Source organism: Centroberyx gerrardi, chromosome 22, assembly GCF_048128805.1.
Source record: "Centroberyx gerrardi isolate f3 chromosome 22, fCenGer3.hap1.cur.20231027, whole genome shotgun sequence".
Taxonomy (NCBI): domain Eukaryota; kingdom Metazoa; phylum Chordata; class Actinopteri; order Beryciformes; family Berycidae; genus Centroberyx; species Centroberyx gerrardi.
The window spans coordinates 13,438,711-13,463,856 of record NC_136018.1 but is presented as its reverse complement, the minus strand read 5'-3'; the positions used below and the strand labels follow the sequence as shown (position 1 = coordinate 13,463,856).

Genomic DNA, 25,146 nt, shown 5'->3' with positions numbered 1-25,146 from the left:
CCTGTATAATTATCTGCGCATAATGAGGTAGCCTACTCGGTGCATTTCAAACGAACGTCCCCTTTCTACTTGGATTCAATTCAAAATATCACTTTTCGGGGCTTTAGGGGCTCCGTACAAAACTGAATTCTCACGATCAGTGTTGTCAACACACCAGGTAGAGTTTGTCTCCTTCGATCCAGTGCCTCCAGCCACGGTCGGCCTTCTCTCCTTTCCTAGAAAACTCCTAATAAGTACGCATGCTGTCACTAAAACTGCCTTCTCCCACCTCTGCCATGCTTCATGCCTCTGTCCCTTATTTTCTATCACTCCCTATCCGACCACTGCACCAGCTTCTCTCACCCAGCTCCTCAGCAAACTGCAATATGTTCAAAGGTGACTCTCCCCACATGACACCCTGCCCTCACATCCTACAGCAACTCCACTGGTGAGCCATCAAACACAGAATTCCCCTCAAAGCCCCACTCTTCACTTAAGAAGCACTCCATGTCGCGTCTCCATCACTAATCGCCTCACTCCTCCAGGCATCTCAACAGTATTTTTTGAGGGAGAGCATTGCTTATTCACTTTGCCCTGCGTTATTTTCTTCCAGGTGGTGACGTGACACTTGGAGGACTGGTGACTTTGGAGCTTTGGAGACTTTTTTGTGAAGTGTGTTTTGTAATGTTCTTGTGACATTGTTTTGTACAAAAGAAAATAGTGAGGTTTGAGAAGTTACTTTGGGTAATACACACACACACACACACACACACACACGCACGCATACATGCACACAGGAATTTGTCTGGTGATGATATCCTAACTATGCAGCATTACAGTAACACACAACACTACATACTCTCTGTTATTCATTCCTTGACAATAGTCTATGTAGATCCTCTAGAGCAGTGGTTCTCAACCTGGGGGTCAGGACCCCCCGGGGGGTCATGACATAATTTTGTGGGGTTGTGAGATTATTTATGGAATAGGAAAAAACATATTTCTAAGATACAAATTTATTTATATCTATTTTTTCAGATTTTTCTGTAAATTATTTCTTTTTTTGAAATACGGATTCAGCCTCCATGCCTCCTCTGATAACTAATCAAATGAAACAACCTGGAAAGGGAAAATCATGACCTGTTCATCACTCTGCATATACAGCCTGTGACTTGGGGCCGCAAGTAGGAATCACCTCACTTTAAGGAGTCACGAGCCAAAAAGGTTGAGAACCACTGCTCTAAAACACATTCAGATTGCATGACTGCCAGTGGGTGGAGTGAGGTGGAGGAGATTTAAATGTAGGCCTGCTTCACTTAGGCTACTGTCAATGATTTGGATAGTCCAGTATTGACACTCAACTTCCTATCAAGTGACTATAAATTGTCACTAAAGAGTCTTCTGAGTTTCAAGTGATACTCATAATTGTGTGACAAGTAGTCTATAGATATTCAATGTCTGGGCAAGGGTTCATATAGGGTCAGAGTTAGAGTTAGGGTTGTGTCACCTGAGAGTCAGTTGAGAAACATTATCCAAATAAAGTGTAACTTTATCAATCATTTTTCAAACAGGTCATGTCAGAGCATCCCATAGTGATAAAATAAATGAAAACACAAACAAACACACAAACAATTTGCATACGGTGAAGAGGGCTTTATTAAAGAATAAGGAAACTAAAATAACTAGAAGAATTCCTGACAAAAACACAACATCTACAAACACGTCGAGGAGATGGTGGAGTTCCAAACCACCCCAAACCCGTCAACTGTGTCACAGCAGTGTAAAACAAATTATTTACAAATACACACTGCTGACACACCCCTGGGCTGACAGTGGCCGCCAGACGCTGCACCATGTCACCACGGGCCCAGGTGCAAGGTGCTACCTGAGGCCCTGCTGGCCCCGCCAGACGCTAAGGCCAGCTTTCAGGGGTCAAGGGTCACTCAAACACCCCGCAAGACGCTGAGGTGATGGAAAATAAAGAAAGGGGGGAAGGAAATCTGCCTCGACTGGCTGTATTTTATTGTTTAATTGTTTTTATTATTTTATATTATATAATACTGGTATTTTATATTTTTACTGTTATTATTATTATTTTACTTATATATTCTTAGTTATTTCTTAGTATATTTGTAGTTATATATTGAATTATATACTTACTCCATATTCATAATTTATTTTATTGTTTTACTGTTTTTCTTTTTCTTTTTTGCCTGTATAATTTCTATTCTTATATGCTTATTTCTATTTGGCTTTTATTAAAGGGTAACTTCGGTATTTTTCAACCTGGACCCTATTTCCCCATCTTTTTGTGTCTAAGTGACTAAAGAGGACAACAATTTTTGAAACTGGTCCAGTATTGAGCGAGATTGCTTCAGCCGGCAGCCGTGAAACGAGCTGCAATGTAATCCAACGGGGCAAATCGCACCGTCAATGTACGTCCACTAAAAGTGCTTGTTTTTGCCACTGACAGGCTCAGATTGTTATTTTAAGTGTCTGACAACATTATGGAAAGGACACTACAGAGAAATTAAACGTTTTTCTTTACCTTTCGCTCGATCTGGTCTGTGTGTAACCAAGTCTCACTCAAGTCTCGTGAGAGTTGAGTTGTTGCAGGAAGTTACACACAGACCGGATCAAGCGAAAGGTAAACAAAAACGTTTAATTTCTCTGTGTATTGTGTATTGTACTGTACTGTATTGCAGTGAGTGTACCTCAGCCCTCAGGGAGGAGTCTGCCAGCTGGGGGAAGGACTGAGCAGATGCAGGTCTGGAGTCAGTCCATGAGCCGTCTCTCAGCTCTGGACCAAGAGCCTTCAGGGCCTTTCTAGGGCCAGCCAGCCTGGAGACCAGGGGCGCAGTGGAGATCTGTTCTCCACTTTAATAATAATAATAATAATAATAATAATAATAATGACAATAATAAACTTTATCTGTATAGACCCTTTCTTAAAGAGACTTTACACAGTGCTTTAGGCAAAGGAAATGATGAATTAAAACTATAGGCAAAGTAAAATAAAATAAATAGTAATGTAGAATCTAAAGGCTTGAAAGACTTGAAAGGTGAGGCTGACTCAGCTAACCTAGTCTCCTCAGGCAGGTCAGGGGTTTGTCTCCGGGGATGAGCCTGCTTTTTGCGGTGACCCTTGACCTCTGAGGCCTTTGGCTTAGCAGTGGATGGGGGGAGGCAGACCAGCTCTGTACGCTGCTGGTCCTCAGCTGGGAGGGAGGGAGGGGAAGCCTGCTGCGGGCCAGAGGAGACAGTAGCAGCTGGAGAGGAGCGCAGAGCCTCGCTCTCCTGAGAGCAACAGCAGCACCACAAACAATGACAAACAACTCTACTGCATTTCTACTTCTGTCCAGAGTGCCTCGCTCTGGACAGCTTGCTGTCACTCCTCCAGTAGCTGTGGTCCAGCAGGTGGCGGCTACTCTGCTGTAACGTTAACAACAACACAGTGTACAGGCATTTCATTAACATGAGTCCAGTCATTAGTGAAATAACCAACAGGCTTTTTCACACAGCTTCGTGACACTTCATGGAGCAATTTAAAAATAAACAGCCTACATTCATTTGAAAATAAATATTTTTTTAGCCCCCCCAAAATTGGCCTAAAATTTGTCTCTGCCTCACCTAACGCTAGTCCATGAGAAAAGGTCCAGAAAATTGAAGAAAACTGAAGAAAGGCGAAAAAACGTTGAAAAAACGTTGAAAATCGTTGAAAAAATTTCCAAAAATTTGAAGAAAACTGAAGAAAGGCGAAGAAACGTTGAAAAAACGTTGAAAATCGTCCAAAAAACATCGAAAACATGGAAGAAAACTGAAGAAAGGCGAAGAAACCTTGAAAAAAAAAAGAAAATTCACGAAAAAACGTTGAAAAATTTAAGAAAACTGAAAAAAGGTGAAGAAACCTTGAAAAAACGTGGGTGTGTGCCCGCGGGGGACCGATTAATTATGGCTAATAAGAACTTTATAAGCATAGATCTATTAACACATATTCAATCATAATTAATAGGATTTTAGACACATTTACCCTCTATTGACATGTAGTCACATTTTCTTCTGTGTGTCCCTCTCACACAGCCTGCCTGCTTCTCCGACTCATACCAGGTGTTATCTTGCTCCAACTCCAAACTATGGCTAGCAGGGGCTTTAACCTATTCAGGGAACAGTATAAATATCTAGAACTTTAAAAGACTCGACCTGAATTGATCTCCTCTGAATTTGGTGCTTTTTGCGTCTCTAAAGTGTCCGGACAGCCAAGGTCGCTGTCTGCTCACCAGGTGTAAACAAGCTGCAAGACCGACTGTCATTACCGGAGGACGTCAGCAGGACAAATTAGGCTAAATTCCAATTTTCAGTACAGTTTACATTTCAGTCTGGTAAGAATATAATTTTATCAAAACGCGTCCAAATGACTGTAATAACAGCTGATGACAAATAAAAAGATGGATAAAATATAACCTCCAGTCTGTGATCTTCAAGCATTCATTTGTGTTTTATCCCTTATAGGACCTCATCCTCATAATTTGCATCAGTTTGATTCTTCTTCCTATTATATATCATATCAGTTTAGGTCATGGAGATTTATATCACCCTAAACATTTGGGTAAATTCTCTTCTGCAAATAAAAGGTGCAACCTGGATTAACCTCCACTGCATCCCTATTGGTATTAGCATGTGTTGTGCTGAAAAGTAACATCTGTGGTCTAGTAACTAGTCATATGGATATGGAGTTAAATGCAATGTCTACATCTCTTAAAATGATCATCTATGTACCCAGAAGTACAGTGATCCTGTGATGAATTTTATAAAGGATACAATAGGAATATAAAAACAAAACTGTAAGGAATATTATAGTGATACCATAAGAGATAGAAAAACACCAAGTATGATAAGGTCACTATAGACCAAGAAGTCCTTGTAGGACTTTCTGGTTGAGGTATCCATCTATGGCCATGAAATATACAATATTAACTGCTGGCAATCCCAAATTCTTTGCCTTTTGATACATATTTGATGGTATCAGATGCTGAGCCACACACACACACACATGCAGGAACACACAGAACTGTGAGTTTAAAGGGTATTTATTGGTAATTAAGACACAGTGGTACATCAGCAGCAGAGAGCTGATCTTTTACTCACAACAAACAGTAAACAAGAGTTACTCATGGCTTCTCAGGGAGGGCAGTAGTGTGGTGGAGGGTGAACTCTGATATTTGGAGAACACCTTCCTCTTTTTGTCAGGAGAGTACAGCTGGTGGGAACACCAGCTCATATCCTTGTTAAGGTCACATTCAGGATAAGTTTGTGTTTATGGATCATCATATCCGGATCACAAATCCATGCATACATGAATTATAACGTTTTCCAAATGTTACCATGGAAACTGAACTTTCAGAAGCCATAAAAACAAAGGTGTTTACTATCCCAGCTATTATCCTCATTATCATTTTGAGTTTCTTATAATCAGGATATGAGCTTATCAGCAAAATGTGTTTACATGTGCTCAACTCAACTTAAACAAAATACTTCAGTATTGCAGTTAATATCAGACTATTAATTAATACAGTCTTCAACACGTATTGATGGTGTCATACAATACCATCTGGTCAGCAGTACAGTGCAGCCACCGCCTCAGTGACCTCTACACCACTGGATGAGGACAATATTGCTTGTGGACTACAGGAGCATGTGAGTGATAAATAGAACGCAACTAGTCCAGCTGACAAATTTACACTCAAAGTCAGTTGGTTTACAAACAGAGATGAGACTCAATCAGATTCAGATTTACAATCAGAAGTGTGCTCTTTTCACACATGCAATCACACAATCTCTCTCTCTCTCACGCACACACACACACACACACACACACACACACACACACACACACACACACAAACAAAACTATCTCACACACACACACAAAACTAACTCAATAGACATGTTGATCTATCTCTATGCAGATATGATATGCAAGTAGTGTCCTTGCACATCAAGGACACAACTCGAACTTGATTACATTTCCCTAAAAACTGTGTCATTAAAGCACGCTCTAGCTTTTGTGCACTACAACGATAAGGCCACTTCAGTTTAATGCTTCCTGGTAACTAGCAGAACAAAAACAACAAACCTGTATTGCTAAATTTGCAGTGCAATCATTTTTAAAAGGCACAGCATGCAATGAAAGTTAATACATCGCCCGCATACTTCTAGACATTCTGAGGACGGCCCGTCATCACTGGAGACGTGTGGCGTTTGATTATACTAAACACTGAATTGTTAGAATCAAACAGCCCACATTTCCTTGCTTGTGAAAAGCAGAGCTAAGTGTCAACATATAATTTCTGTTGTTCTGATTACACTGGAAAACCAAGGAAACAGATTGTTTTGTCAGCAACCGACAGATACAACATTGCTAACAGAACATTGGGGATGTCTCCAGCTGTGACAGGTGTTTGTTTATTCCACAGGGATGCATGTGCTTTCATTGTATGTAACAGTCCTGCATGGTCAGCTTTGGCTTAAATATACTTTTCTGTACTCCTCACTCGTCTTTTCTCAGTTCAGTTTCAGTTCAGTTACTCGTTCCCTCTTACAACCTGTCCAGTCTCGGGATTCTCAGTGGCAGTTTTGGCATTTGGGGTGGCATTTCTGCTTGTTGACGTTGCAGCGACATCCCCCGCTGGTGTCTCCAGGACCCTTGGAAAGGACCAGAGTCAGGTAAGGGTCTTGAACATTTCAGATAAAGTTTGAAACATATAGTCTCACCCTGGGACCAAATCTGATGAATAAATCATGAAACATTCAAATAAAAACTGTTTTACTTTTACCAACATGTTTTAGCTACATGCTTTCATTAGGGTCCGAGCTTCAGATTTTATTTGCAGGGAGAGAAGAGTGAAATTTCAATAATGTCTTTGAAGCTTTATGGACCAATAACATGCAGCTTTTTTGGATGTGCATTCTTTTTGAGAGGTTATCTAACCAAGGCTAATTAAAACATATTACCACTTTTGTAATATTGGGCCACCAATTGGGCAACCAATTTTGGGTCCCAAATCATAATTTATGAAGCCCGGGTGTGTATGAGATCAGATGGAAAATTGATGCAATGACGTGTTGATGAGACATAACAGGACTTCTTACCCCCGGCCCCCAGCGTGGTCCTCTGGTCACCCAGCAGATCTCAGTGTGACAGACAGTGCAGCGCAGCCAATCACATCCCTCCTTCTTCTGCACAATGATGCCACACTGGGGACAGTGCATTGCCTCCCCCGACCGCACCAGAGTCTATTTATGTGTGTGTGTGTGTGTGTGTGTGTGTGTGAAAGAAAGAGACAAAGAAAGTGAGTGTGGGATAGAGAAGGAACAGGAGAAAGAAACAGAGGGTTGGAGATGGGAAGAATTTGTTATTTGCTCAGTGAGGATGTAAAACACAAAAATATCCAATTCTATGTGTTGAACATCATTACTCTTTGCACTTAAAGGATAAGGCCGGTATTTTTTAATGCATTGCTTACCGTCAACAAATCCTATGAAAATAACAAAATCAGCAATGATTTTGTTTTGCCAACAAATCTCGTCCATGTAGCCGGTGCCCAATGCAGCCATGTCCCAGCAGCCACAGAACTCCATTGTATTACGATGATTAAAAACACGTCAAAGAGCCATGCCGTTGCTTTGGGCAGCATATTTCATCATTGCGATGCACCGGGCCAGCCGACTTTTTCCTCAAACAACTTAATAAGCCGGCCGTAAACACTTTGCGATCTCAGGAAAGTAGTTCCGTAGCACCGAAAATAGTCCCCGGCGTAATGAAGAATTTGTTCCCATTTGAATTTGATTTGGTAATAACTACAACAGTCTGACTTTTCGTGGTAACAGTTAGCGATTTTTAAAATTGAAACTATGTCTTTGTGAGCTGTATTTCAAGGTTTTTAGCTTACAATTGGAGCCAATGACTTCCGGGTTGACGGCTAAAAACGGTACGTGGGAAGTCAGAAAGTAACGGGAGTAGAGCAAACGCATTGTTGATTTTGTTATTTTCATAGGATTTGTTGACGGTAAGCAATGCATTAAAAAACACCAGCCTTATCCTTTAAGGTGACAACGCATGGTTCTTTTTCTTGATTTTGGCGACACCTTTGGTGATAAGCAGTCACTGCTGTGGTGTAGACTGCTGCTTCTTATATTTCTTCTACCTTCTTATATTTATTCCACACAAACCGCTGTTGTCGCTTCCATAAATGTAAAACGCATCACTTCCTGTGCAGCAGAGGATTTTTCCCGGGAAAGGGGGACCTCCTCATAGGTGTTTAGAAAAATGTAAAAGCTTTCATGAACTGGCTATAGGTTGAATCATTATTGCATGGTGTCAATCAGCGACAAAGAGTAGCACAATGGACATTTATTTATATGAAAAAGTTGCACGGATATGTTCTTGCATAGTTATTTCCTGCTCATATTGTACATTTAATTGCATTTCCAAATACAATGTTAGACAATATGTAGCTAACACACATACACACTAAAACACACACACACACACACACACACACACACACACACACACACACAAACAAATGTGTCCCATTACGGCTCACCTTGAGCAGATCCCTTGTCCTCCTGGCAGCAGAGTCATTTATTGCACGGGCCGCAAGATCATCCTGGTACTGCTTGCAGTTCATTCCCTCATGGATTGCCTGAGTAGACGCAGAGAGAAAAAGAGAGAGAGAGAGAGAGAGAGAGATCTGAAAATCTTTGTGTGTGTACGCGTGTGTGTGAACCCCAACCCTCAGGGAAAGACTCAGATGCATAGAGATACGAACATCTCTGTCTTTCAACAGCAGTTTACCCTGAGGCGGCCAGAGTGCTCACCACTCACAGAGGTTCAGACCATGTAGAAACATGTGGCTATCAGTGTCATTAGTTTCTTTCAAGGCACTTCTATAGCAATCCGTGCATAGAATTATTAACCAGCTTTGTCTGACTGATTAGTGTGCCACTGTCCTGCTGTTTGTGTAACCTTGTTTCCATGTCTTTTGTTTCACTTTGTTTTATAAAAGTGCTATACAAAAAAAGTCACTAAAAGTTATTATTATTTTACTGGCCTATATTATAATGGGTATTGTATGGGGGTTATATACCTTGTTCTGTGTTTATCCTGAGCATGCCGAGGCAAATTCCTAGCAACTTTAATATGGCAATAAATTCTTAAACCTCGTATTGTGTGTGTGTACGTGAGTGTTTATGCACCTTGCAAAGCAGGCAGTTGTGCTTGCTGCAGACGGGGCAGTGGAAGACATTGACGGTGTCCTCGTACACACACCAGCCCGCACAGTCCGGGGTGGCACAGTGGTAGCTGCCCTCACAGCGAGACTCCGCCACCGACAGCCCTCTCTGCAGCCAGCGCTCATACTCCTCTGCTGACACCAGCTGTCGGGGAGAGAAGGAAAGAAAGGTTATGGAAGAGTTATGGAAGTAAAAAAAAACAAACAGGTAAATACAACAGCATTTAAATAATCTGAACTCTGAAAAGGAGAGATCCTCCATTGTCCTTATTCATTTCCAGTTCAGTGACCGGATCAGTACTGTCTGCTAATGCTGCGGCTACAGCAGCATCATATTAGCTTACTGTATCACAGCAAAGATGTGTGTTGGCGCAACTCACAGCTCTGATCTCCCTCTCCTGCAGGGTGCAGTCACAGGCATACGTGTCGTCTCTGTAGGGACAGGCCACCTCCGGCTCCTCACACAGCATGATCACTGAGCGCAGGCACTCTCTGGACACACACACACACACACAGTCAGAATCAGCTGCATCATCCAAGTTCTTTTTACTTCTCTTTAATCTTTCAAATCAAATTCATTTAAATCAGGCTGCAAACATCTCAGCATCACTTTCCGACTCTTGTCTGTGTTGTGTTACCTGCACCGCTGCAGTAAAGACACAGACCAGGGGAAAGAGTACTTGTCCCTCCATGCATCTATTTTCCATTCTTTCAACACTTTCTCCCCTCCATCTGATCTCCTCATCTTAACTGCTGACTGCCGGATGCCCAAACTTCCTCATTCCTCCAGTCTTCTTCTTTCACGGAAGTTCTTTCCCTTTTCCCCTCGCTTGACATGATGCCACCTCTCCTCCCTTTTCATGCATCTTAACTCTTTCCATCCTTGCTTCCCCCGTTCTTCTCTCACCCTCCCCTCTGTCTTACCTGCAGAAGCAGTGGAGACACTCCCTCAGCAGGACCCCCTCCCCAGGCTGTAGGTCCAGGTAGCAAATCCTACAGTCCACAGCCTCTGGGTTGGGCACCAGGTCCTGGCCGTCCAGCATCACCAGCCGGGCAAAATTCTCCCTGCGCTCCTCCTCCCTCGCCTGGGACAAGGGGCGGTGTTGTTGGGAGGGTTAAATGTATGCTTCGGAAATTGAGCCATTACAGGTGGTATCATAAGGAGCAAAATTAGCTTAGCAATGCACAAAATCAATTAAGTACTATAGGCTAAATAAACAATTATGCATCCATACACACATTTTTCTCTCACATATGCACAGACAGGAATGCATACATACATGTGCACACACACAAATTGTGTAAAAACATTTTATTTTGATCTGTTTGGCAGAATATATACAATTAGACAGTGCAAAATTAACAAGTAGGCTAATACATTCAATTTAGTGGCAACTTCTGCATTTTAGAAGCTCATTAAACAGCCACTCTATGCTGATAGTCAACAATGACCATGAACATCCAGATGGATTATCAACACAAGAATAGAACAGTCTTTCATAGTCTCTTCACCAGCGGAGTTGGCACATTTTGGCAAAATGTGGACTCTGCAGTTTAAGTACAGTTTCCCTGCTGTACTTTCTCATAAACATGCAAAACACTGGAGCTAGGGATGCACCTATACCAATACTTGTATTGGTTATTGGGCCAATACTAGGCTAGAATAAGGCTAAAATGGGTTTCAGTGGTATCGATGCATCCCGAATTAGAGCTCTCTAACTTATATAGATACATGTCAACTTTGGGATAGAAATGATGGAACCATATGCTTTCAAGTCAGGCATGCAGACATACAGCATTTGTATTCAGAGTTTCAGTTGAGCTTGTGCATGATGCTCTCTATTTCTTACTGATGTAATCTAAAAGTGAGTGCCTGATGTGTGCAATAAAATCAGTGCTAAAAGTTGCAACTGTCTGTGAATAAAATTCAAATGAACATGGAGTGTGTGTATGCCTGTGTGTTCAGTAGTCCTGGTCCAGGTTGTACAGGAGTGAGTTGTTTTGAGCCCCAGCACTCCTCAGCTCCTCTCTTCTCCCTTTCTCCTTCAAAAAACAAAGAGACAGAAGAGAAGAGAGTCAACCTGAGAGAGCCTCACCTAATGTCTACCACCATCCCCGTCTGTGACTGCCCCTTCAGCTCTTCTTACTATACAGCAGGTATGGGTCAGACAGCATTTGCAAATAATTTGTTGTGTTTGTTTTAACACCTACTTGGCAAGCAAATGGGTGGAGCTTGCCACACTGGAGTGGCATGGGAGTGCCAAGATTAGACTAGCACAGGAAAGTATTTAAAAGTTAATATACTACCCGACTATTGCTATACCCCACTTATCTGGCAGTCCAAATAAGTTCAAACAAATGAGGAGAGGGAAACCACTTGTAATGTGAAGAACATTTATTCAAGCTTAACATTACATTAAAAAACATTGAATTAGAAAGCTGTGGAACGCTTATCACTGGCTTATGCACACTTGGCAACGCGTTTTGAGTTGCTGCCTGAGGAAGAGTATTGACACAAAACGCATTGCCAGTGTTCCACAGTTTGCTTAGTATTTTGGCCAGGTTAGGAGCCCTTTGTTGTTTTTCACCTTTTTACCAAATTGACCCAGGCCTGCTATATAGTCTATATCTGATGAGCCCTTCTACGTAATCTTCCCCAAATGGTATGTGTGTCTCTTTATTTGTACATGAAGCAAAGTGTTTGTGTGCACGCTTTCCTCTCTTTTACCTGTGGCACATGCCAAAATAATGTTTTATGGTAAGTGTGTATGTGTGCAAGAAATTGTTAGCAAGTGTGCATGTGAGTGTGCACAACTGTACTGCCTATGTAAATGTTAGTGTTTGTATGTGCACACGCATATGGGTGTATAACTGTGTGCGTGTGACTGTGTGTGCGTGATGTGCTTGTGTATGTGTGTGTTTTTCCTACCTGCTGGTACTGCCTGACAGCTTCCTTCTCCTGCTGGATCCGTCTGAGCTCCAGTGCGTCGGGCCGGTACCCCCCCGGGACGATGTAGCTCTCGGGCCGGTCTGTGCTGCAGATCTCACAGCCCGGGCGGGTCGGCTTGTTGATGTAAGTGCAGGAGGGGCACGACCAACCCTGAGGCACAGATTAGTGCTTTTATTTCAGCGGCTAGTATAATATACTCAACTATTGACAATTTGGGTAATGTATGAATAGAGAGTCACTTAAAATTACTACTGAATGGTATACAACTACAATGCCACCATAACTGTGATCTGCTCCTGTTGACAGCTATCCATTACCTGGGTGGAAGTTCTGCTGGGGCTCAGTGCTTCGTTGAGTTGAGGCATCTCTAGGTTGATGAGGTCCCTGATCTCGTTGATGTTTCCCCTCTCTGACCCGCCTGAAGCATTTGGGCCTGTGGAGGGCAGGAGACAAACGCTCTGTAATCAGCAACCAGTGTGAGATCTATGTGTGTGTGTGTGTGTGTACATCAAACTTGCCTGTGTGAATATATTTGTGCCTTTATGTGTTGTAACCTTTTCTACATGCATGCAAGTGCATATAAGTATCTGTGACTATGCAAATACTGCCACTCTGGAACAATTCTTCAGTTATGAGTGTATGCTTGAGGTTTGTATATAATTTGTCTACACTACATATGAGGTCCTGTTAAGTTTTGTAGTGCAGCTAGTGTGTCAATCCTATATTGTGTTACTGTGTTGTAATGTTTCAGCACCAATTAACCAGGTAAAATTCCATGTACACGATCATTGGCAAATTAAATCAATTTTGATCATGCATGCATGGATGACTGTGACAAACGCACATGTGGAGGTACAGCCTCACCAGTGTTGCTGCTGGTGCTGAGTCTTGGGGGCAGGGTGGTGAAAGGCCTCCGGTCCTGAGATGAGGGGCCGTTTATAGAGGGAGGGCCGAGGGGAGGAGCGGGGAGAGAGGGAGGTGGAGGGTTGAGGAGGAGGGCACTCTCCTGGTCCTGCTGGAGGAGCTGGTGTGTCAGGCGGGCATAGCGGGCCGACAGGAGATACAAGAAGGCTGTGTCACCATCCTGATGAACGCCGTAAGAGGCTAGAGAACGCTGGTCGGCGCACAAGCACTGGCCGATCACCCAGCGCTGCACCCGTGGGTGAAAGCCGTACTCAAGGAACATCTGAGGAGGCAGAGAAGGAAAGAGAGAAGAAGGCAGAGAGAGAGAGATTTTTTTAAATGACTAGGCAGAATGGTGGGGATGATCATGAGGCCATAAATGAAGAAGTGAAACACACTTCAGACTAACCTGCTGTTTCAGTGCTGCAGTAGTCATATGTGGGAAGACTTTCACGGTGACACAACAGGAAGAGGAAGAATCTTCAACTACAACAGCCAAGCTGTTAGAAAAATGAATCACAAGCCGTCAGCCACACAGTATATACACCATGGTAAAGCCTATATCATCTTCCTAACGTAAGACAGCAAAATATAAAACTCTTTATTTTGGACCTGGATTTATCTTTTCTCTTTTGAGTCAACAATGTGCCAATGTACAATCCATGACTGTCAATCAAGGTTTGAAATGTTAAAATCTATTAAATCATCCTCCTACTTGATTTCAGTGTTGTCATAGTTCCTGGCAGAGGGCTGGATCTTGAGGGCGGCATGCTGATGGGCAAGAGTGGCAGCAAAGACAGAAGCAGCCTGCATGTCACCTGCCTCTATGGCTCGGGTCAGCTCAGCGCACGTTTCCTCTGTAGATGGATACATCCATACATACACAGAAAGACACAAACATACACAACACACAAGCAAACAGACACACACGCACAGGTGAACACACAGGAATGCACATGCAGAGGACGCACAAGGCAGAAAGTATAGATTCCTAGTGGCTGAGATTATATACTATTGTCTTATCTATATCCAAGAGCACTTTAAAAAAATAAATATTTATGGCTGATATGTTAAAACTCCACTTTTCTATTAAACATGACAGAGCAGGGTAGTGCCACAGTGGTTGAATGGACTACCGGTATAGAAGTGTCCATAAGTCAATCAAGTCTTAATACTAGAGTTCAGATCCTGCTCCAACTTCCATCATCTCACTTTCCTATATCTTCAGTTGTAGTGTCTGAATATAGCAATCACACCCAAGATACAGCGGTGTTGCAATCAGTGCTAGGCACAGCAAAGTACCGTCGGCAGCAGCAAAGTACCATAATCACAGTAAAGAACGCACTCACAGGTAGTTATACAGTAGATACCCGCAGAAATGTACTGCTTGAAACATGTTCTTCAAAGTATAAATACATACAAACAAGAGTGAAAAAACAGGAAAAAAACAGGAAAGATTGCTGACTAGCTCCCTGGTTACCACAAGAGTTAGCATAGCAACAAATAAAGCATACTGTAGCTAGCCATACTTTATGAGAATCATCAGGTTGAGAACTGTTGAGGCTACCCATTTAAGTGAATGCAATTGAATTACTGAGGGTGAAATGCACACTCTCCTTAACAAGGCAACAGTAAACACTTTGTCCCCAACAAATGATGGAGTCCCCCTTTGGGCCAATCAGTGCAATTTTTAAAAATGCCACAATGGAACAATGAGAAGCATAATTTCCCTACGTTTCAGGGAAATCCAATCAGCGGCGTCCAAGATATCATGCATGACGTACAATTAGCCTAAACAAATGTTGTAGCGCCTGCCTGAGGCCAATCAGTGTCATTTTGAAAATGCCAAAATGGAGCGTTGAAAAGTTTAATCAAAATCCGATCAGTGGCGTCCAAGATTGTGTGTCAAACAGATGAACTGGGGCCGACTCCATACAATTTATAGTGGTAGGAAGATGTTAGAGTACACACCTGTTCGTTCCAAGGCCGAAGAGTTCTGAAACTGCAGAGCCTCCAGGGGGCGCTGTGTGTCATCAGCTGCAGGAGAGTCTGCCACTGTGGGATGTTGAAAGCCAATTATGGCATTTAGATACAGATGGAGGTAAACATACAGATAGTAAAGACTAGAAACAGACCAGCAGGAAACATTCAGCTCTTTCACATTCTACCCAAGTCCTCTCGCTATCCAACTTCCATCAACTCACTCTTATCTTCAGTTTTAGTGTCTGAACATAGCAATCATCATCACTGCAGATGCATGGGGACAACAAAGTTCATCTCACTGTATCTTATCTTTCTCTTCAGACAGAGGTTCAAGTAGAACAGGCGAGGCAAATGAACAAAGACCAGGGCCTATATTTACAAAGTATCTCAGAGTAACGTTTAGTGCTGATCTAGGAGGTGTTTCTGCCTTTTGGATTATGAAGAATGAGCGACAGATCAGGTTAGGATGTATTTGATTAACTAAGAGCTAATAGTAGAGTACATGATGTAAGCAAACATTTTGGTTGAAATGTCTGAAGCCAAAACATTGAAGGAGGAGAAGCTCGGTCGGAGTGGTTGAGTTTGATGTTGGTAATGTGGCAGGAGTCTTGATGTGAGCACACACTGAGCAGGGCAGTGAAAAGCTCCTTTGTTCCCCCCAAAAAATAAATAAATAAATAACACGTTTTGTAAATCGAACTTAGTATGCAGTAACCCAGTTCACTACATGGCAAATTAATTCTTCGCCTTGAGAACAGACGACTTTTGTGGGTTTGAAATCGCTCACATGGCCTTGGTGCAAGTCATCCTATCTCCCATGTTTCCCATCTTTCCCCACTGGATGCTACCTAAAAGAAAAGTGATACCGTAAACTAGTATTTGACAGGAAGGACGACTGACCCCTGTGCGCTTCTCTCAGTGATGACATCACAACGGTCGCCCACTCCTGAGCCTCCTGTTCACAGCGAAAGTTGAAGCTGATGCGGTCATGTGGAGGCGCAGCCAAGCTCAGCTCGTGGCACTTGGGTGACTTCACCTCGTAGTTCACCGTCCTCAAGTCAAACTCAGCGATGGACTGGAAAAGAGGAAGTGAGTGAGTGAGTGAGAGAGAGAGAGAGAGAGAGAGAGAGAGAGAGAGAGGGAGAGTGAGTGAGTGAGTGAGTGAGTGAGTGAGTGAGTGAGTGAGTGAGAGGAGATGACGGAGGATGAATTTGGGAAGGAAAATGATGACCACCAGCATTTTTATAAGTTACGTCAGATCAAAATGTGAAATATGTGTGTTACTGTGTGTGTGATTCCTGTGTTGGGCAAAATAAAAACAAAATCATTATCTCCATGTACTGTAACAAACTCAGATATAAAATAATTATTGATTTAATGGTCGTCTGACTCTATACAGTATGTTAGAAGTCAATAACCTCAATCAATAATGCAAATATTTCCATTTCAAAGTCATTGAAAACACGCTAACAACTATAACAGAAGTTTGTAAAAAACAGATCCATTCACTCTGCATTCATGTCCTTAATGCCATCAACTTTTTAAATTTATTAATACTTTACTAATTCCAGTAGGAGAATTCTCTTTTTACATTCTGCCCTCCACAGCGGGGTCAGAGGTCATGGTGAGCTACAGGGTGGCAACCCTGGATCTGTCCTTGTCTTGCTCAAGGACACTTCAGCAGTGTGGATGCTTGCCAACACATGGACCTGAATCTCGGTCCTCCTAGTCCAGACTAGTGGGGACTACCAGGGGTCCTTCAGGGGGTTCCCAGTAAAATTAGGTAAAGTTAAATTTCAGTAGCCTAGTTATTTCACTCCCCAGAAGTTAGCACCTATCATATCTAGCAACAATAATCTCATCTAAAAGTATATCAAATGTGGGTGTGTGGTCTAATAATTATCTCTTTGAGGGTCCTGGATGTGAAAAAGTGTGGGACCCTCTGCACTAGGCCACCCGTCTAGCTAGTTGCTCGGCCCCCTTGCTGATGTTGCCTTACCACACTGCGGCCAGTCCCGTTGCTGTCCTGGAGCGACAGCCGGAATTCCCCGGATTTCCCCGGGTCCATACTGAGTTGCAGGCGGAGTGACTCATCACCTGCCCCCGGAAGACACAGCGGCCGAATACCAGAATGGCAAACCGACACCCGGACCGACATTAGGACTGTGTGGCAGCCAAGTTGCGACTGCGAGGCCCCATAACCGGGGAGAGCGGCGGCCGGGTCCGGTGTACCGGGGGTGTGAGTCCAACCGCCTGAACTCAACGACATTCTGCCGACGGACTCATGCAGGCTAGGAAACGTCAAGACCCACCGTGCCCGGGTTGTTTATCTCCGGTCCCGCTTTGATGCTTGGCTTTGGTACGAGTGTCTCCTCAAAATAGTTGTTACATAGTTGTAGCTCGTCGATGGATATAGCACAATAACAACAGGAAGCAAGTGCGCAGGGCTTGACAACTCTTTGGAGTGACTTCCAGAAAGTGTCCAGTCGGTGCGAGAGGTTTCACTTCTGACTACTTCCGTCTTCGCTTAAATCCCCTGATAAGCAGATTCATCGCTTCTTTTTGGCTGCGAGTCGATGGCAGTTTCTTACGGACGGTCCAATACCTTACCAATGTCAAAGTTTTAGTAAGCTGCTAATGGCGTTGTGAGTTCTAGAGATGTGTTTACATTAGTAGGACTATGAGTTTCGTTTTGCGCGTGCGTAGCAGGTGACGTCTGTTGGTAATTAATATTCATGAAGGTTCTTTTTGGTTGTATGAGTTATATAGAGCCTCTGTTGGCTGACTGTTTATTCATATTCTATTTTTAGACAGATACGGTGTTCGGGATCTGACAGACAGGTTTTTATTTGGCTGGATTAAGATGTGAACTATCTTGATAGTGAAGGATCAGGTTTTTGGATTCAACGCAATGCACTATGGTCGTTGTGGTGTATGACTGTATTCACAGTGTTTGACCACGAAGTGGCAGCAAAACATCCCATATTTAATAGTAAAAAACATCTTACCAACACACGAAAATGGCAGATAGCTGTTTTAGTGAATAAACAAATAGATAAACAAAACACTGATCGTATAACACGTTCTAGTTTAACTCACAATTACCCAAAACCCATACACTTATGTGACAATGCCCATCAACTAATGATATGACTGAAAATGTAGATTATATCCTACAGAAGCATCAGATAATGGACAGGCCAGAAATCCAGATTGCAGCTAAATAACCTGAATACATTTCCCTCTTCTCCTTAAACATTCAATTAACTTGAGCATTAACATTTTAGGCCTGTTTCACTCTAATGTTTGCACACTATAACTTCATACATTATTCATTAAACATAAATGTCAATAAACTTTGCATAGCTCCAGCGCTCATGTTTAGCTGTCACGGAGGCCTACTGCCAGCCCTTGTCTGAAAAGGTCAGACAAATTTCAGTGTGAAAAATATATTTAGTCCAATAAATCATGAAACAAAGCTGGGGCAACAGCATTTCAATAGGGTCTGCTATACTGCAATTACAGATTTAAAGTAGAACAGGCTGAGCACCTCCATCACCTCGAGTATTTTACTTTAAATAAAAGAGCAAGATACAGATTGTGGAAAATACAGAGAAGAAGGCACATCATTACTCACATGGTGGCTTTGAATTTCCACTGTTATAAATGCCATGTCCTACCTCAGGATGTCAGCAATATCAATATAACCTCAGTATCACACTGATCGGACTTTAACCTAATCAATGAAGCTGCCTTATGTTTGGCTGCAAAGTACAGTACTGTGCTACAGATTCACTTAATTAGTTTACAAACACTGTGCTGCACAGTCCTGTCTGCAGTACAATGACTGGCCTCTAAGGGTCTGGTGTGTAAAGGTGTTGTGACTGAGGTTAATAAACCAACTATTGATTGCACGACCCAAGTGGGACTCGAACCCACAATCCCCAGCTCCGGAGGCTGATGCCTTATCCATTAGGCCACTGGGTCCCAATGTGATATCTTAATTAAATTGATCTATTCTCAGTTGGGATGGCAAGTGTGGATATGTTTCATTGCTGATCAATTATTGAACTATACCTATCATACAAATTTTATCATCTTAAATGAATGAAGGGGTTTACTGAAACAACATATATATATATATATATATATATATATCAAAACAGGAGCAGTCTTGGTTTGCTTACTACTTTTCAAACCTTTATGTCCTGATTACGTCAAACATTTTCTACCCTTATAGAAATTGAGATGTATGTTTTTGATGTGTGAAACTGTAGGGCACCAGAAAAATTACCATCTCAATACCTTTAACAATTGTGCTGAATAGGTGCCCACGTCACCAGCAAACGCCTCCACAGAAATTTGCCAACTGACCATTGAACTGTCCACAGAGAAGCCTTTCTAGAAAGAGGGTAAACTAAAGACGATCAATGCAGGCATCAGCCCACACACTCTGTAGGCCACGATTTATGAGGTAACTCATTAACAAAAACACCATGGCACATAAGGGGAATGATTTAGACCCCAAAGCTTAGCCAGGTCAATCTCTTAATCATCCTGCAAACAGGGTTTTCTCAATCAATACCACATTCCTCAAGGTCTTTGAGCAACAACAACAACAGCCCTCAAATCTCCTCTCTGTCCCATATTGAACATAACACTAGACGATGAAATCATGTTGGACAAGTTTTTATGAATGAAATACCTTTACTTTGTCGTTCTTGATAGATAGTTTGAACATGATTCTCGCTTGTACTGTCCTGATTGTTTGAGGATTTTATTCACACAGTATCTCAGAGCAGGAGTCCAGATCTGGCCAGTTGCCTCATGCTGTGACTTGGCCAGTGATCCTCAGTGCATCTATTCATAGAAACATTAAGGACACAGACGAGATGAAGTCATTCAATCAGACACTCCGCCATGATCTAGTGTCTGAAGAGGAGGAAGCACACGCTGCTCAGAGGCTGGATTATGATACAATGGAGCAAACTTTCAGCAAGAAAAAGTTAATAATTCTGATTTAAGCGCAGCATCAAATGTGGTGATTTTTTGAGGTAGGCCTACATTTTCAAATACACTGGCAACTCTGAGTCCAAAATGACTACTGATGTAATGGTAAAACATACAGAATGGTGTTTTGAGGTATTAAATCCTTGGAAGGCAAGAATAACTTTGTCTTTCAAAATATTGACTTTCAACAATAAAGTCATAAGGCAGGAATCCTTTAGAATTTGGTGAGAGGGTCAGGATCAATGTGTCCATGTTGAGTAACAGTATTGACCCTCCATTTGGAGAAGACTGAAGGATGAGGTGTGAAAATCATCAAATTGGATGATTTTCACAACATGGATTTCTGCTTCAGCACCAACTGCTTTTACGTAATCTCTCTCCTGCACGCACGCATGCGCACACACACACACACACACACACACACACACACACACAAACACACACACACACTACAAGACAAGGGTACAAACGTGGACTACGCTAGGTGGAGTGTGGAAGTGTTTGTGTGCATGCATTTGTATGAGTGTGGCATAGATAGATAGATAGATAGATAGATAAAGAAGAGAGAGAGAGAGAGAGAGAGAGAGAGAGAGAGAGAGAGAGAGATACCAAATTACATTATCAGGCGTGTAATTGGGCAAATCATTCTAAATTCTGTTTCAATGAGTACACACACACACACACACACACACACACACACATACGCACACCCCATTGCATCACACACTAAATAGGACAATGACATCAGAGACAGAAAGTCTCTGAAAGTTACTCCTCTGCAGCACCAACAGTGGTACATTACATTGAGTATTACACTATGTATTTGTGAATATATTACATTACAGGAATGTATCCTCTGCATTACTGCACAGTGACAGTACCAAACCGTTTATGTCTGCCTATGACTGTGCATCTGCGGAGGAAGCAAATTGCACACATTGTGTTACAAATACGAGCTGCTCATCATAAATCAATGTGCTTCTTTATTTAAGGGTGCTTCCGCTCTGCGTGATTACACATCCTCAGGTAGTTATCTTCTCATTACTGCAGCCATCCTCTCTCATTGGCTGGGCTTGTGCCTGCATCATACCATCTGATCCCACTCCAAGAGGAAATAATGGCTGTCCTAATCTGTGGAGGAGAACCAAACTGCTTCCCCCAGGGTGAACACACACACACACGCACACACACACACACACACACAAACACACACACACACACACATATACGCACAACCCATTGCATCACACGCTAAATAGGACAATGACATCCTCCTAACATTTAATCGAATCATAGATGAGGAGAACATTAGGAATAATTAATGATAAGGAACAGATATTTCAACTGCATCATCTCTAAGATTTAACAACGAACGATTCAAAGCATAGCCACTTAAAATACACAGCCTAAGGAAACTGCTATCAAAAATACACTAAAATACACAGTATACATCTAGACATCTATACATACTGTAATCTCTGTCTGTATGAAGACATTAAGGTTTTACACTTTACAGACACTGGTGGAGACCCTGCAGGGCTTGAAACACTTGACACCTTTTGACCTTTTCCTCCGCATGTTGACGTCTCACCTGTGACTCATCGCTGTCACCTGTCAAGTCAATGCTCCTGTCAGGATGCACATGACACAGGCATGATATCAGTTCACTGGCACACACATCTGGATTAGGTCTTAATGGAAGCTTATTCCTTCTGCTCCTCAAATTATAAGGAATCAGTGTGATGTGGTGGTTTTGCCGTCAGTGAGTGAACTTGTTCCCCCTGAAGTCGGGGCCAAGGCAGCATTACAGCTCCAATCTTTCAGCATGGCTTTGTTTATATACTGATTTAAAGGATTTAAAGGAAGGAGCATTTTCACTGTATGACCTTTTAAGGGCTGACAGCGTGTGACAGCCGAACGTGAGTTTTAGACATAATTTGAGGTTGTAAAATGTTTGCTTGCATTTCTAATGCTTGTATAGACCGTGTTCAGAAAGTTTCCACCTTCAGGACAATCTCTTCAAGAATATATGTCAAATTTTGCCGAAACAAATTGTTGATTGTGTTTTGGCTTGTCACTTGTAGTTGAGGTGATTGATGAAAGGCTCATCAAAAAACACCCACCACAGTTCCGGGTCACAGTCTGACAGGCCTACTTGAGGCGGGGGTCCCCCCAAGTTCACTAATTTAAAGTTGTCCACATGTCATTGACTTCTTGATGGACTGCGCTGCTGCGTGCCAGACATCAGGAAAACTCCAAAACCAAATCCCCATTAAATTACCTCTCCATTCTCTAAGGGATGAGGGGGGTTTAAAGAGAGGAGGAGGAGGAGGAGGAGGAGGGGGGAGGGGGGTGAGAGGGGCGGGGGGGGGGGGGGGGGGGGTGATGCATCCTGTAGTCTAGGATCACTGTGTGTGACTGACTGACGCTCTTGATTCATCATCAAACAACCTCATGACCAACCGGAATATATAAGCTCGTGCACACCTGCTCCACAATAACGACTTCAGACCTCCACCACCTAACCTCAGCGTGTTACCAAAGTTCAAGGTAAGTGGTTTGCTGCTTGGGCTGTGAGGTATACACTCTTAAAATCTTACTAAGTTATTGTATTAATCTTAGAGAAATATCCTAATGAAATCTGCTTAGGCTGTTGTTTACTATGCAATTAGCAGGCAAATCTATATCCTATAATATTCTTATAGGAACTTATGGTGTGTTTGCGATGCTCAATAGTGACTTTATAGTGACACTATCCTGATTTATGATATTTTTTACCTCCTATGATATCACTATTAAATTCATATAATATTCTTATAATACTCCTATAGAGACTTAAAGTGATTCTGTGGTGCTGGATAGTAAGTTTATACTTTATAGTATTTTTTTTTAGCTCCTCTGTTATCACTGTTAAATTCCTATAATATTTTTTATAATATTGCTATAGGGACTTGGTGTTACTATGATACTCAATAGTGAGTTTTCAGTGACTTTATCCTACTTTATGGTAATTTTTCACTCTCCTATGATATTATTACAGGATTGTCGGTGTTTCTTTTTCTCCTGAGCATCTTTTTGTTTTCCCAGTGTCCTTTTAACTCCATGATAACTGACCAGCCTTCCCCTGTTGACAGTCCGTGCAGTGCCTTGACCGTCCCCACCATGCTGCCTGGGAGAGCGGCTGTCCGGCGGTGCGTCCTGACGAGCCGCTGGCTGCCCGCCGCTCTGGCGCTCCTCCTCTTCCTCTCCTCCACCGTCACCTACGCTCACAGCACCACGGTGGAGCACGACTTCCACATCGTTCACAACGTTGACAACAGAAGTAAGTTATTATTTTTTCATTAAATTATGACCCAGGGCTTTATTTCATTTGATTATACTAACCATGTGACTGAGATGTGAGAGAATAATGTGGCATAGATTAAAAAAAGAGATGAAGATAGACCAATTGTTAGAATCAACATGATATTCTTATAATATTCCCATAGGGATTTATAGTCTGTCTGTTGCACTCAATAGTGACATTGTCGTACCTTCTGGTATTTTTATTTTTATTTCCCCTCACTATTATATCCCTGTATCATTCCTCTGAGGACTAGTTCTGCTGTGTATAATATACACCCTTTTAAAATTCATATTGCAGTGGTTCTTTATCGTAAAGTATTATTGTCAATCAGATTTTGAAATTAGTCTCTCCAAACTGCAGGAGGCCATTACGTCACAATTCACAGCCTCTGAATATGGAATTTCATTTTAAACAGAGCTCCTCAGTTTTATTTTAGCTCCAAAAAGTGGAAACACTTTCCTGTCCACTAATCTGTTCTAGGAACTGCTCTAACCAGTGATCTATGTGATATGCATTAGCTTACTTTGTCATTAGTTTTTCTGTTAGATAAATACTTTGTTTATTAGTCCATTCATTTTCTGAATTATAAAGGGCTTAAAATGGTGGTAAAATTTATTTATGAAATTAAATTAAATTAAATTAAATTTATTATTTGAAATCTCCATTTGGATGACTTACTATCTATTACACAAAGGCTCAAAAGTGGATGTTCTGTTACTATGAAGAGATTACTTTGCAAAATGCAACTGCAATACAGACATACAGTATATTCATACATACATCTTAACTTTGCATGCTTGTTCAAACAAAAGAACAGTGAATGACTTAAAAGAAATCCTTAACAACAGTAGTTCAAATCATTTCAAATGAGAGTGAAAGATGAGTTATTGTGAATGTCTTGTGCACTGCAAATTGTCATTGTAGCCTAATATTGCCACATATTACACATTTACAGTGACACTAATTAAGACCAATAACTTGTTTCCATATATAGTTTCTTAAAGCATAAACCAGCTTAGAAAATAATTAATTTATGTTATACTTGTGATCACATAGATTAGTGTCCATGTAAACTCTCAATAGCCATAGAAACTTGAGCGGCTACATTGACAATAGTTGGAGCTTGACACTTTATGGACTATTACTAAACAGGTATAACCAGAAGATGTACCCATACTTAGAGAAATCATCATAGATACTGTCCTGTAGCAATAAAGTTGGTCTTCTCAGTGATTAGAAGCTACAGGATTTCTCTGTTGAGGATGTGAGAAAGAGAGTTTTGGTTTTCTTGTTTCTAGATTTGGGAGAAACTTTTAATGCTCACAAATCTAAACCAACATCTTTCTAAGACCATAGTGAATTCTCTTTAAGGCTGGATCTCCCTTTTAAATAAATACATCCCACAAGCGGTAGAGATACAACTGTTAATGCATAACTGCTTTGACACATTTATCACTGTGTGGTCTGCAGGTCCAGAGATAGACCCGTTCTGGTACGTGGGGCGCGGGGTGAGGCCCATCGGACGCTTTGGCAAGAGGCACAGCAGTGTGGAGCGGGCGGCGCAGGGCAGCGGAGGGATGCAGCCCGTCGTCAACACGCTGGAGCTGCTGCTCAACAGCCTCAGGAACAAGCAGAACCTGGGGAAGCCGCTGGACGAGGAGGACAGAGATTGGTTACCATGA

At 42.1% G+C, this 25,146-nt stretch overlaps 2 protein-coding genes and 1 non-coding gene across 3 annotated transcripts; 1 reads left to right on the top strand and 2 right to left on the bottom strand.

Moving 5' to 3' along the window:
- Positions 1–5,518: 5,518 nt before the first annotated feature.
- Positions 5,519–17,771, bottom strand: shrprbck1r (sharpin and rbck1 related). The gene is made up of 14 exons (XM_071919497.2): positions 17,108–17,771; positions 16,009–16,183; positions 15,097–15,180; positions 13,841–13,982; positions 13,535–13,625; positions 13,087–13,408; positions 12,540–12,655; positions 12,202–12,372; positions 10,197–10,357; positions 9,653–9,764; positions 9,238–9,417; positions 8,586–8,684; positions 7,129–7,272; positions 5,519–6,681 (listed from the first exon to the last, which is right to left on the bottom strand). Exons 1-14 carry the CDS (start codon positions 17,375–17,377, stop codon positions 6,601–6,603), a joined length of 2,148 nt encoding a protein of 715 aa, XP_071775598.1. The 5' UTR covers positions 17,378–17,771; the 3' UTR covers positions 5,519–6,600.
- A 1,251-nt stretch (positions 17,772–19,022) lies between these two features.
- Positions 19,023–19,095, bottom strand: trnar-ccg (transfer RNA arginine (anticodon CCG)). Its single transcript has one exon. It is a non-coding gene; the product is annotated as a tRNA-Arg (tRNA).
- A 4,185-nt stretch (positions 19,096–23,280) lies between these two features.
- Positions 23,281–25,146, top strand: prlh2 (prolactin releasing hormone 2). Its single transcript, XM_071919510.1, has 2 exons — positions 23,281–23,440; positions 24,935–25,146. The coding sequence occupies exons 1-2, from the start codon at positions 23,281–23,283 to the stop codon at positions 25,144–25,146; spliced, it is 372 nt and encodes a 123-aa protein (XP_071775611.1).

What these genes read in the sequence shown, in the direction of transcription:
- shrprbck1r (XM_071919497.2), bottom strand. Translation starts at nt 17,377, where the DNA reads ATGTCGTTGAGTTCAGGCGGTTGGACTCACACCCCCGGTACACCGGAC. An exon ending in AGGAGAGGGAGATCAGAGCT is followed by an intron (nt 9,418 to 9,652) that starts GTGAGTTGCGCC and finishes TCTCCCCGACAG; the next exon opens with CTGGTGTCAGCAGAGGAGTA. An exon ending in ACAACTGCCTGCTTTGCAAG is followed by an intron (nt 8,685 to 9,237) that starts GTGCATAAACAC and finishes GCGTCTACTCAG; the next exon opens with GCAATCCATGAGGGAATGAA.
- prlh2 (XM_071919510.1), top strand. Translation starts at nt 23,281, where the DNA reads ATGCTGCCTGGGAGAGCGGCTGTCCGGCGGTGCGTCCTGACGAGCCGC. An exon ending in TCACAACGTTGACAACAGAA is followed by an intron (nt 23,441 to 24,934) that starts GTAAGTTATTAT and finishes TGTGGTCTGCAG; the next exon opens with GTCCAGAGATAGACCCGTTC.